The sequence below is a fragment of the Nothobranchius furzeri genome, chromosome 5 (assembly GCF_043380555.1).
Source record: "Nothobranchius furzeri strain GRZ-AD chromosome 5, NfurGRZ-RIMD1, whole genome shotgun sequence".
In the NCBI taxonomy this organism is placed as follows: Eukaryota; Metazoa; Chordata; class Actinopteri; order Cyprinodontiformes; family Nothobranchiidae; genus Nothobranchius; species Nothobranchius furzeri.
The window spans coordinates 12634091-12647034 of NC_091745.1; the positions used below are offsets into that span (position 1 = coordinate 12634091).

General features: G+C 40.0%; 2 protein-coding genes across 3 annotated transcripts in view; one reads left to right on the plus strand and one right to left on the minus strand.

Moving 5' to 3' along the window:
- Positions 1-12944, minus strand: part of LOC129160818 (zinc finger protein 585A-like) — a 91354-nt gene that overhangs the window by 64088 nt on the left and 14322 nt on the right. Inside the window, exon 2 of one of the 2 annotated variants that reach the window (XM_070551435.1) lies at positions 5513-6037. In XM_070551435.1, coding sequence (XP_070407536.1) covers positions 5513-5750 — 238 coding nt within the window. In that variant the 5' untranslated portion in view covers positions 5751-6037. Of the gene's footprint in view, positions 1-5512; positions 6038-12944 lie in introns of those variants that run through there. The other variant, XM_070551436.1, reaches the window with a different exon arrangement.
- LOC139069967 (uncharacterized) overlaps positions 1-12944 on the plus strand; it is a 474557-nt gene that overhangs the window by 35723 nt on the left and 425890 nt on the right. The window lies entirely within an intron of this gene.

Consider the following 12944-nt stretch of genomic DNA (forward strand, 5'->3'; position numbering starts at 1 on the left):
TAAAGTCGCTATCTGCTTTCTGCACAAAACTGTCGAATTTGCAGCTTTGGTTAAGTCTGTTGTGGTTACTGGACATGTGGTATTTGGACAACACTTCTGAATCCGCAGCTTCGGTGTTTTAAGGCTGTTTCGGTAATGTCGCTATTTAATAATTTAAATTATTTGCATTGTTAACTGCACATATTGAAGCTCAGAAGAAAATGTCTACTTACATTCATAGATATGGAGAAGAAGTGGGAAGAGATTTACACATTCATTTCTGCGGGCTCCTACCCTTCAGGATATGACAAGGCTCAGAGGCAAAACCTCAGAAGATATGCCTCAAAATTCAAACAAAAGGGTCAGTAATTTATTGTTAATCCTAACAACTCATATATGTGGTTACATTAAATTCTAAATATATATTGTTTTACTGCAGATGGAGAACTCTTTGTTGGAACCAGAAGAGTAGTAAAAACTTACACACTTAACACACTTACACCCCCCTCCCTTCTCCCTCTCCAGGTGCAGTGTGAGAGTTGTCTCAGATGGGCACATTTTGGATGTGCTCAATATGAGAGCAGCCTGGTCAAGTACTTGTGCAACAAATGTGCATAATTTGTTATGAATACTATTTCTTTTTCAGTTCTTTGTCCCTGTGTTCTGTTGGATCTATAAATGTCAAATATATGTATCTGTAAATATATTCAGTAAATATATACTGTAACTATAATGAGTGAGTTCATTGTCAAAGTTTATATAGTCAGGTGTTCCAATCACTTCACTGGTGACAGCTGTATAACTTAAGCACCTTGGCATGCAGACTGCTTCTACAAACAAGCTCCAAAGTGTGCTACCTTTGGTATTATAAACTAGAAGCATAAAAATTACGTGCCAAAGCATGCTACCTTTGTTATTATAAACTACAAGCATAAGAATTATGTGCCAAAGCATGCTACCTTTGTTATTATAAACTACAAGCATAAAAATTACGTGCCAAAGCATGCTACCTTTGTTATTATAAACTAGAAACATAAAAATTACGTGCCAAAGGATGCTACCTTTGTTATTATAAACTAGAAGCATAAGAATTACGTGCCAAAGCATGCTACCTTTGTTATTATAAACTAGAAGCATAAAAATTACGTGCCAAAGCATGCTACCTTTGTTTTTATAAACTAGAAGCATAAAAATTACGTGCCAAAACATGCTACCTTCGTTATTATAAACTAGAAGCATAAAAATTACGTGCCAAAGCATGCTACCTTTGTTATTATAAACTAGAAACATAAAAATTACGTGCCAAAGGATGCTACCTTTGTTATTATAAACTAGAAGCATAAAAATTACGTGCCAAAGCATGCTACCTTTGTTATTATAAACTAGAAGCATAAAAATTACGTGCCAAAACATGCTACCTTCGTTATTATAAACTACAAGCATAAGAATTACGTGCCAAAACATGCTACCTTCGTTATTATAAACTAGAAGCATAAAAATTACGTGCCAAAGCATGCTACCTTCGTTATTATAAACTACAAGCATAAGAATTATGTGCCAAAGCACGATACCTTTGTTATTATAAACTAGAAGCATAAAAATTATGTGCCAAAGCATGATACCTTTGTTATTATAAACTAGAAGCATAAAAATTACGTGCCAAAGCATGCTACCTTTGTGAATATGACCTACAAGCACACTTTAATGGGTAAAAAGAAGTGTCAAACCGTACTGGCTTCATGAAGATATCAGCTACAAACATACTCTGATTGGCAAAGTTAAGTGGTAAACTGTCATACCTACTTAAATTAGTGCTGGAATTATTGTTTGGCAGCAGAAATGTGCATAAATTACGTACAGTAGGACATTTTGCCAAAGTAGGGCAGTTTGTCATGAGGCAGCGTAAAATTATCCTACGGGTAGGACGTTTTGTCAAAGTAGGACGTTTTATCAGAACCCCGGCTCCGAGAGCCGTTTCTTTAACGACCAACACATCACTACATCATTCCCTTTCCTAATGTCCTGAAGAACGGTCCGGAGCGCAGGCGGAGTGTTTAGCTAACCTGCAGGAAATGTCAACGACAGTTATCCAGAAAGTAGCTAAGGGTTACCAGAGATGTTTCTGAGGTGTTCGCTAGGTACTTTTAAGATTTAAAAAGTCAAGAAGGGGGTCTGAGAAGCTGTTGGAAATAGCGTCAAAGTCGCCAAGTTGGCAACACTGTGGGAGGAGCGCTTCATTTGCAACTCAGGGCAGCGAAAGCGGGAGGAGCAAATAATCGGCTTGTTTTGTTTGTATAATCGTTCAAAACATTTCATTCGGAATATATTTCTATGTCGATGTTCAGAATACGAAACCTGATAGTCTGAAAAAAATAATACCTAATTTGGAAAAAATAATACCTCTGAGACCAAATGTAACATTTTTAATGGCCTTAAATTTGACTATTTGTATTCATCACTTTTTAATACTTTTTAAAACCCCACGGACACCCTGTTATGTTTATTAAAGTCTGTAAAACTGCAGCTTAAATGAAAAAAAAAAACAGATTTGAATTTTCTTCGCATTTATTACTAAACAGGAACTTCAAAATGACTTGAGCAAACTATGTCAAAAGAACTACCGGTATTTAAATTCAGAACTGTGTTGCAAACACTCAGAAAACAGTGTGACCCCTGACCTCATGTTAACCAGTTTAATGACTGCAGCCTGTCTGTGACCACAGGTCTATGCTCTGGTCCAGAGAACGGGATACAATAAAATAAATACTAGGTATCATAAAATAACACTCATGGGCTACTTCACAACTGTAGCTGCATTTCTACCAGCATTATGAAGATCAATAAGCCAGATAAATGGTTAAATGTAAACATTTCATTACAAAAAGTCAACTAATAAAATTCTGCACTGACAAAATTATATTTTCAGCTAAATAAATATTTATTGTATGTATAAATGATGCTGGAATGAAGCTGAATCATTTAGTAAACAGTTGAGTGTTCAAATAAAAACCAGCGTGACTTTAATCTGTCCCTCCTCATGTCACCATCTACAGAAACAGCCTTCTGGGACACCTGACCAACCAGGTGGATTTTATTTGTGACGTTTCCATAACTTTATAAAAGCTGCTGATGAAGATGATCAGATCATCTCCTCCTTTCGGTTCTCTGCTCTCCAGTCGCGGTCCGCACCGTTTCTTTCTGTGACGCTGCAAAGCTGGTTTCCTTCTAATAGCGATTTTTGGAGTAGCATGAATTACATCATGTAATACCTCGTTGGAAAGCTCGTTTTATGTACTTTTAGAAAGCGTTTGAAGTATTTTTATTCGATTAGTAATTCAGAAATTTTAACCCGGAGAATCTAGAGTGAGACATTGATTCTTTGAGTTTCTGCAACTCTTCAGGAGAAGTCTCTCTCATGTCTCATTTTCTGTCCCAGACAAGCAGCTACCTGACTCTGCTCCACACACACTAGCCACGGACTCAAACGCACGTAAACAAAAGCTCTGATATTAAAATCCATCCAGCTGACCTGAAGCAGGCAGAAAAAACCTTACAGGTAGATGAACGCAGACCCCTGTCCGCAGGGAAAACACCGGTCTGTCGTCTCCATGGCTACAAGGTAGAGCGACAGCAAGGACAACCAATCACACGTTAGTATGACGTGGCAGAGCCAGTGCGCTTGTAGGCGGGTCTAAGGGAAAATAGCCTTCAGCTTGAGGCGGCTGCCTCCGCATGGTCCTAGTGCCCGATTTGTATCACAGTATAACAGTTTTGTACGGTAAAATCTGACGAACGACCGGAAAAAGGGCACTTTGGGCACTTCGGACAAAAGGGGCAGGGTCTCAAGCACCCTCCGCACCCCCCTCTGCATGTGCCTGTGAATATCTATACATGCTTCTTTTGAATTTCGTATTAATTTATTTAACACATTCCATGTACCCTTAACATTATTTTTTTAATTGTGTAGAAATAAATCTTCTTAAACTTTTAAACCTGACTCTTTCTCTTGTCTGAGTTAATACAAAGTGGTAAATAATCTCTGCAATAAAAAGTTCTAATCTTCTGGTTAAAAATATTCAAGGATACATCAGATTGATATTTCATATTTTTTTGCAATCTCACATTTTATGGTTCATACGTAAGATGTAATTACACATTGTTACACAATAAACTCTCCTGATGTTTTCTGTATTTTATATGGTTTTGCTAATCCTTCCCAATCTCTTTACAGGAACTGCTGTAAATTGTAGAATTGTTGCACCACAGTAAATTCACTTCAAGATGTATGAAATAGCTCTTCTTTAGTTTATGATGGTGTTGATTTAACTGATTTCCATTATCTCACTTGTATCTCTGTAAACTCCTGTTTGATGTTATTGTCAGTTGTGTTTGCCTTATCGTGTTTTATCATTTTATTTGTTCTTTACTTTATTATTTTACTTTATTTGTTCTTTGTGTTGTTGTTTTCTTCTTGTTTGCTTATCCTATTCGGATAAACAGGAGGGATTATGTTATGGAAATGTTATGTATATTATTAACTGAATGTATTATTCTATGCCTGAAAGCATTCCCCCCCCCCACACACACACACACACACACACACACAGTCTTATCTTTGTTATAAATAAACTCTGAGAGCAGAAACTCGGGGCAGTTGCCTTGAGCTTCTGCCCCTGATTGCAGTTTGGTGACTTGTCTGCTTGTTGTCCCTCCCCTCTCTCCAGCTGCAGGTATTGGGTTACTGATAAAATCCCTAACAGTCATGTAATCATTAGTTTAGAAATATAGAATTAAACTCATTTTTATAAACTATATTTCTGAATCTGTCTGAATTAATATGAAGTGTGTGTTCCTAAGGTCGTATTAAATCAAATATTCAAAGACCAATAAGATTGATCATTTATAATTAGATGGAATATCACATCTTATTGATCATTCAGTAAAAGTAACCACTTCCATCACGTTACACCATCAGCATGGCTCTACACTTCATCCTGCAGCATCTGGACTCCCTGGGTAGCTACACCAGGATCCTGCCAGAAGCAGAAACAGTTGGAGTTAGCAGGTCAGATCCACGGTGTGTAAAGTCCACTCATGGAGGGAACAGGAAGGGAAACCACTGAAAACCAGGATAAACAGACCCGAGGAAACATGGACGGAGACACAGCGCTGCCCCGTGGCCAGGCGGGAATGTGGAAACGGACCTGTGGCTATTCCAAACACAGGCGCCATCCTGTTAGCGTCCAGAAGCAGAGTATGGGTCGGATGAGGCTGGCCCATACTCTGGAACAGCAGCTGCTATGTGTGGACTCTCATGTGATTTGTTTGTTTACATTTGTAGTAAACCTTTTTCCACAGTCATCAAGACTAAATTATTTAGGTTTCTTCTGGACTTTCCTGCACGAGTCTACATGTTGCTTCACTCTAACACATCTCTTATTAACCAAACAGCCTGAAGACCTGACTGCTGGATGACTTGTCTCCCTCACGTGTCTCTGGAGACCACTTGTGAAGAACTTGTTGACAGACTTACCATCTGACTCAGAAGACCTGCTCTCATTCCAGTCATCATCTTCTTCATCTCCAGTTTCAGACCCAGAGTCTGACAACTCAGAGTCCAGATTCACACCATCATCATCATCATCATCATCATCATCATCATCATCATCATCATCATCATCATCTCCACTAACTTCAGTCTCTGAATAATCAGATGTTTGTTCATGAGGGTTCCTGCTAGTTCCTGCTCCTCCACCAGTTTCTGCTGTCATCTGGTCAGCTGAGCTGCTGGTTGGAACATCTCTGTCTTCTATTTGCTGCTGATGAAGCTGTGAGACCAAAGGTTTCTCTTCATCATCCTCACTCTTTATAGAAACAGCAGTAACAGGAAACCCGACAGCTTCAGTCTCCTCCTTCAAACAGAGATGCTCTCCGTCCAGACTGGTCCAGAGCTCCTCCTGTTACTCCTTTATGTGGAGGTGTTCTGGGTCTTGCTGGTCCACACCAGCACTCTGTTCTTCAGGATCTTCTTCTTTAACCAGCACCAGCTGTTGAACATCTGTAGGAAACACCGACACATGATGTTACAGACCATCATACCTTTATATTTACACCATGAGTGATACTGGCTACAAGATGTGGAAAAAAGGAACAAGAACATGAACTTCATTTAGATAAAAACATATTTCTACTTTAGGAACAATAAAATCTTCCATCACAATCAGCGTGTTTGTTTCTGACCATAACTTCTAAGCCTCCTACTCACAACCCAAGCTTTAGATCTGAAGCTTATGTGAGGAGAAACGTCTCCAAGATAAAATCAGCAACTATTCAGTCAAAAAGAAAATGAATAAACACTTACAGTTGTGGTCAGAAGTTTACATACACTTGTAAAAAATATAATATAATGGCTCTACTGAGTGTCCCGTTATTTCTAAAACTCTGATTTTTCTCTGATAGAGTGATTGGAACAGATACTTCTTTGTCACAAAAAACATTCATGAAGTTCGGTTCTTTAATGTCTTTATTATGGGTTAACAGAGAAAAGTGATCACATTTGCTGGGTCACAAATATACATACAGCAGTGCTAATATTTGGTTACATGTCCCTTAGCCATTTTCACTTCAATCAGGCGCTTTTGGTAGCCATCCACAAGCTTCTGGCAAGCTTCTGGTTGAATCTTTGACCACTCCTCTTGACAGAATTGGTGAAGTTCAGTTAAATTTGATGGCTTTCTGACATGGACTTGTTTCTTCAGCACTGTCCACATGTTTTCAATGGGGTTTAAGTCAGGACTTTTGGAAGGCCATTCTAAAACCCTTATTCTAGCCTGATTTAGCCACTCCTTTACCACTTTTGATGTGTGTTTGGGGTCATTGTCCTGTTGGAACACCCAACTGCGCCCAAGACCCCACCTTCGTGCTGATGATTTTAGGTTATGTTGAAGAATGTGAAGGTAATCCTCCTTCTTCATTATCCCATTTACTCTCTGTAAAGCACCAGTTCCATTGGCAGCAAAACAGCCCCACAGCATAATATTCCCACCACCATGCTTGACTGTAGGCATGGTGTTCTTGGGGTTAAAGGCCTCACCTTTTCTCCTCCAAACATATTGCTGGGCATTGTGGCCAAAAAGCTCGATTTTTGTTTCGTCTGACCACAGAACTTTCCTCCAGAAGGTCTTATCTTTGTCCATGTGATCAGCAGCAAACTTCAGTCGAGCCTTAAGGTGCCGCTTTTGGAGCAAGGGCTTCCTTCTTGCACGGCAGCCTCTCAGTCCATGGAGATGCAAAACACGTTTGACTGTGGACAATGACACCTGTGTTCCAGCAGCTTCTAATTCTTGGCAGATCTACTTTTTGGTGATTCTTGGTTCACTCTTTACCATCCTGACCAATTTTCTCTCAGCAGCAGGTGATAGCTTGCGTTTTCTTCCTGATTTTGGCAGTGATGAAACAGTGCCATGCACCTTATACTTACAAACAATTGTTTGCACTGTTGCTCTTGGGACCTGCAACTGCTTTGAAATGGCCCCAAGTGACTTTCCTGACTTATTCAAGTCAATAATTCGCTTTTTCAGATCCATGCTGAGCTCCTTTGACTTTCCCATTGTAGCGTTTGTGGGCGTTTGTATCCAATGAGCCCTATTTACCTGGCCTAAGAGAAGTCACCCGCTGTAGTCACTCATAATCACTCACAAGAAGTTAAGAGGCCATGCTATGAAGCTCAGTTCACTGACATGTTTCTAAGTCACCAAAATTGCTAGTTCATGTTGCTGTATGTATATTTGTGACCCAGCAAATGTGATCACTTTTCTCTGTTAACCCATAATAAAGACATTAAAGAACCAAACTTCATGAATGTTTTTTGTGACAAAGAAGTATCTGTTCCAATCACTCTATCAGAGAAAAATCAGAGTTTTAGAAATAACGGGACACTCAGTAGAGCCATTATATTATATTTTTTTACAAGTGTATGTAAACTTCTGACCACAACTGTAGATGTCACTGCTGTCAGTAACAATCTTTAACTTTTAAGCTCTCAGCAGGCTAAAGCACTACAAAGCAAAGGAATCTTACTAATTAGCATTTTGGGAGATTTATTGTAGTTGTTATTAGTATATGTCCTGTAGTGGGTTACTAGGTGATTGAGCAGTGGGCGGAGCCTGTTGTTTTCTACTCATTGTCTTATTCTCTAGCTTTAGTGTTCAGCGTTTAATTGTAATTCCTTGTGTGACCTCGGTCTGTGACACGTGCTGTATAAATAAACTTGGTTCTTCTTCCACCACAGAGAAAGGCTACTCTTCCAGCATCATGAACTTTCTTATGGACGGTTATTAGCTGAGCCTTCTGACGCTCATACAGACGGGTGTTGGTGAGCACAGCTGCGTCTGACTGGGTGGTGTTTATCTCTGCAGTGATCCCTGCAAACTCACCTCACTCTACCCAGACTTTGTTCTTTACGTCGTATTAACCCTTTAGGCGCCGTAGTTTTTTCAGTAAAATATGAATTTTTTTTATATCACTATTTAAAGAGATTGCAGCTTAAATCTGGTTAGAGATGGAGGAATATTGTAAATTAGAAAAATCTTCAGTATGAGCCAAATTTTGTGATAGGATCAAATTCACTCACATAATTTGCATATTATGACATCATCAGGTAGCAGCCATATCGGATTGCATCACCTTTGCAGATTTTTTTTTATGTTATTGTCTTATTTTCTTAGTGTTGTTATTGTTTTTGATACATAAATACATATTCCTATGTAGACATATATAACTATGTATGTATATATATAATATTTATTACTTTATTGGTATTTTGTTATGTTTACTGCGTATCAATTAAGAACACTGTTTTTGGTGCTTCAGTGTCATGAACACATTTCCCTCATCCTTTCTTGGGTTTATTTTGTTTATAATATGTATGTATGTATGTATGTATGTATGTATGTATGGATGGATGTATGGATGGATGTATGGATGGATGGATGGACAGAGGCTGAATTGATCACCAGCAGAGCTTTCACTGGCCCGATCACCACCACCACATCCCCCCTGGCACGGTGGAACAAAGAATCAGAACTGGTACGAGTGTGTTTCCATTACTGAAACTTCCCAGTATGGCCGTCTCCACTTCACCGGAGCCAGCCCAACCGGTCGTTTTCCAGACCTTTTGAGTCTTTGCAGGTTCTGTGGCCTCACCCAGATCACCCACGGGCAAACCGAGTTCTAACCAGAACTGGGGGACGGAGGGTTTCAAAGCATCTGTCAGCATTCATTCTGGACATTTTTACTTATGTTATGCTTCTTTGTGAGAAATGTCCTCATGTCCCCATGCATGTGGAGGGTCAGACAAGGACACTGCTTATTATGGGATAGTAATGGCACTGACTCGTCCTCCAGCTTCCGCAAGCCTGTAGTTTCACTTTGGTTTGTTCTGTCTTTTATTTTCTAACTTTGTTGACAACCATGTCAGACACGTCCACCATGCATGCAGCAGAGCAACCAGGAAAACGTGGAACGGACTTCAGCAGACGGAGTCATTTCTAATTAATCAAGTGGAACAGATTTCTTTGAAACAATCGAAAGAGCAAAAGGTGTGTGTGCATACTTTTAAAAAGTGGGGGGGGTTCCCTTCTGACATAATGGTTGCAACATCTATGAACCACCTCCACTCAGTCAGCCAATTCAGTAGTTTGCTCGTAGTTTAACTCTTGATCCAAACGTTGAACCGTTTCTGCCTCTAACAATGCTTTCCGTCGTTGCTGGTTTCTCTTTTTTCTGACACAGCACCAAATGTGTTCAGAATGTGAAGTGCACGTTTAACGAAGCTTCGAATCAGTAAAGAAATGAATTGAGGAACTTAATGTATCGAACCATTTGATGATTTGTTTCAGCCCTACTTCTTTTCAACACTTTAACAACTCTTTAAAGAGCAAGTAATGTCTAAATTAACTTTTTTTGCTGATAAACTGTATAAATGAGTGTCTGATAGTGTTTTAAATGTGTGTATTCATATTTTAGCATTTTGGTGCATTTTCTTTCAAAATTAAAAATTCTGCCTAAATACCACAGTATAGCGCCACCTTCAGCTTAAAACATAGAATTTGAGTCATTTTGAATACACTTTAGCCAATGGCTAAAGAGTAAGATACTACATAAACCAGTAGAGTACTACGTAGCAGCTCTGTGTCAAAGTTATAAAGCATCGGAGTAGGACCTGGCTGCAGACATCAGCTGGTGTGTCGAGAGCAGAGATGGCGTGTCATTACTTTTACCGGAAAATCGACGAGCAAAAGACCTCGAAAGGAAGTTGGTCTTTTTTTTGGCGGCCGCTACGTTGTTTTTGTTTCAACCATACTCGGCGGGTTTCAATTGAGGAAAGGTAAGGATAAGGATGATGGATAAAGAAAGAAAGATAACGATGAAATTAACTAATTGTTGCAACCGTTCTTAGTTCTTAAATGCAGGCACTATAGCGTTTAAAGCTTTACCAGAGAATTATTGCAAAGGCACCGTGTTTCATAGCTAATTGTATCAATATTAACACGCAGTCTTAAAACGAATGCAGGGAGTTCACAAGCTAGCTAACACAAAAGCTACATAAATAAAGCTATCAGCAATTGTAGCTTAGCTTAAACTTAGCTATTTGATTTTTCTGGTCTCCCTGTTTGTTAAAACAGTTAAAGTAATAATATTAACTTTATATATAATTTAGATATGATATAAAGACCACGATTTCTAATACTGACTTGACTGAAACGTTATTAATACCCTTTTTTAATTAAAAAGCGTAGATTTTCAGAGATTTGTAAGTGGTTTCAATCACTAGTTTTCATACGAGGCTAAAGTTAACTTCCGATTCGGGAAATGGCTAAAGGGCTAATACACCCAATTTTTCTCTACTCTGACCATTTTTATTCTGCTCTAGCTCAACCTACAATACATACACTCTTCAAACCTGTTTTAGATTATTCTGGGCTCGTAGGAATGCATAAAACATAGTTTGTGATTTGTGAAACCTTCCTCTGATTTGTGAAACTTCAAAAAAGACAGATTTATGAATTTATTTTTCAGCATCTGGCCCACACTGGAACTGGTCCTGTGCACCCAGAAATAAAATGTATTTTCTGGACAAGCTTAGCTTTCAATATCTCTAAATATTTTTCAGTTATTGTGTGTGGTGTGCTGGGTCATTCAACTGTGGTTGCACAAATCGGGTGTCCTGCAACAGGTACAATAACTTTGAAATAGTAGCCGCTTCTCTAATTAATGCCGCCCTCCTTCTGATTCTGTTTCAGAATAATCCTATCCTTATAAAAAATAGAAATTTTTGTCCACTGACTGCTTTGATCGGGTTTGGTTTATATTAATATTACCGGATTTCAGCACATGTAGCTGCAAATCATTCAGGAGTTACAGGCCTTAAATATAGATCTAAAATGAATATCGGACTTCTTCAAGTGACACTGACAAAACTCCTTACATGTGCTTGTATTCTTCATTTGCAAATAAGATGTATTTTTATCTAAATTACAGGACAATCGAGGCTTTGAAAAATGGAACCCAGGCAGTGATTTCAGATGGTGAAATCAAGGTAATGTTTAATTATAATAAATTAAGACTCTAAAATTGGACAAAGGATAATGCAATCCCTTGTTTTCTGTGGTAATGTTGCTTATTTTTAACTCTTGTCTTTACTCAGACTCTGTATAAGGATCTCTGCAGTGGTAGAGTGAAGTCTGGCTGCATGTATCTGTGGCACAATCCAGGTGTCTCGCTTAAATTAAAGCAAAGACTAAAGCCACTGATGTTCCACTTTGCTGATGCACAGGTAAATGTATACTGACTTACAATAAGCTGCATCACATTTATTTATGTGGATGAGTGGTCAGTGGGCCACCTGGGTCTGTTGTCTAATGCTGAGAGGAACGTTTTGTTCATTTTTATGTTAACGTGTTTTATAGGTTGACGAGCTGAAAGAACGGATTGGTTCATGCTCAGGAATAGATAAACTAATAAAGAAGGGAGAGTTCCAGTTTCTGGACTTGGTGTTTGATGTCCTTGTTCCAGAGGTACAACACAGTCTTCAGCAGTGATCGGTATAAAAGTTACTTTTCGAAAACATTTGACAGTGTATGAAGTAATCCTTAACAGAGTTTGGTGGCAGGAGAATCTCGTCTCTGCTTTTTGCGGATGATGTGGTCCTCCTAGCTTCATCCAGCTCTGACCTTCAGCTCTTGCTGGGTAGGTTCGCGGCCAAGTGTGAAGCGGCTGGGAAGAGGATCAGCACCTCCAAATCCATGGTTCTTGACCGGAAAAGGGTGGCTTGCCAACTCCGGGTCGGGGGAGAGGTCCTACCTCAAGAGGAGGAGTTTAAGTATCTCTGGGTCTTGTTCACGAGTGACGGTAGGAGGGATCGGGAGATCAACAGGCGGATTGGTTCAGCGTCTGCAGTGATGCGGACGCTGAACCAATCTGTCGAAGAGGGAGCTGAGCCAGAAAGCCAGGCTCTCGATTTACCGGTCGATCTATGTCCCAATCCTCACCTATGGTCATGAGCTTTAGGTAATGACCGAAAGAACGAGATCGCGGATACAAGCGGCCAAAATGAGTTTCCTCCGTAGGGTGGCCGGGCTCAGCCTTAGAGATAGGGTGAGGAGCTCGGACATTCGGGAGGGACTCGGAGTAGAACCGCTGCTCCTCTGGATCGAAAGGAGCTAGTTGAGGTGGTTTGGGCATCTGGTCAGGATGCCTCCTGGACGCCTCCCCGGGGAGGTGTTTCGGGCAGGTCCTGCCGGCAGGAGGCCCCCGGGTTGACCCAGGACACGTTGGAGAGGTTACATCTCCAATCTGGTCCGGGAACACCTTGGGGTCCTGCCGGAGGAGCTGGTGGAGGTGGCCGGGGAGAGGACGGTCTGGAGCTCCCTAGTTGGGATGCTGCCCCCACGACCTGGACCCAG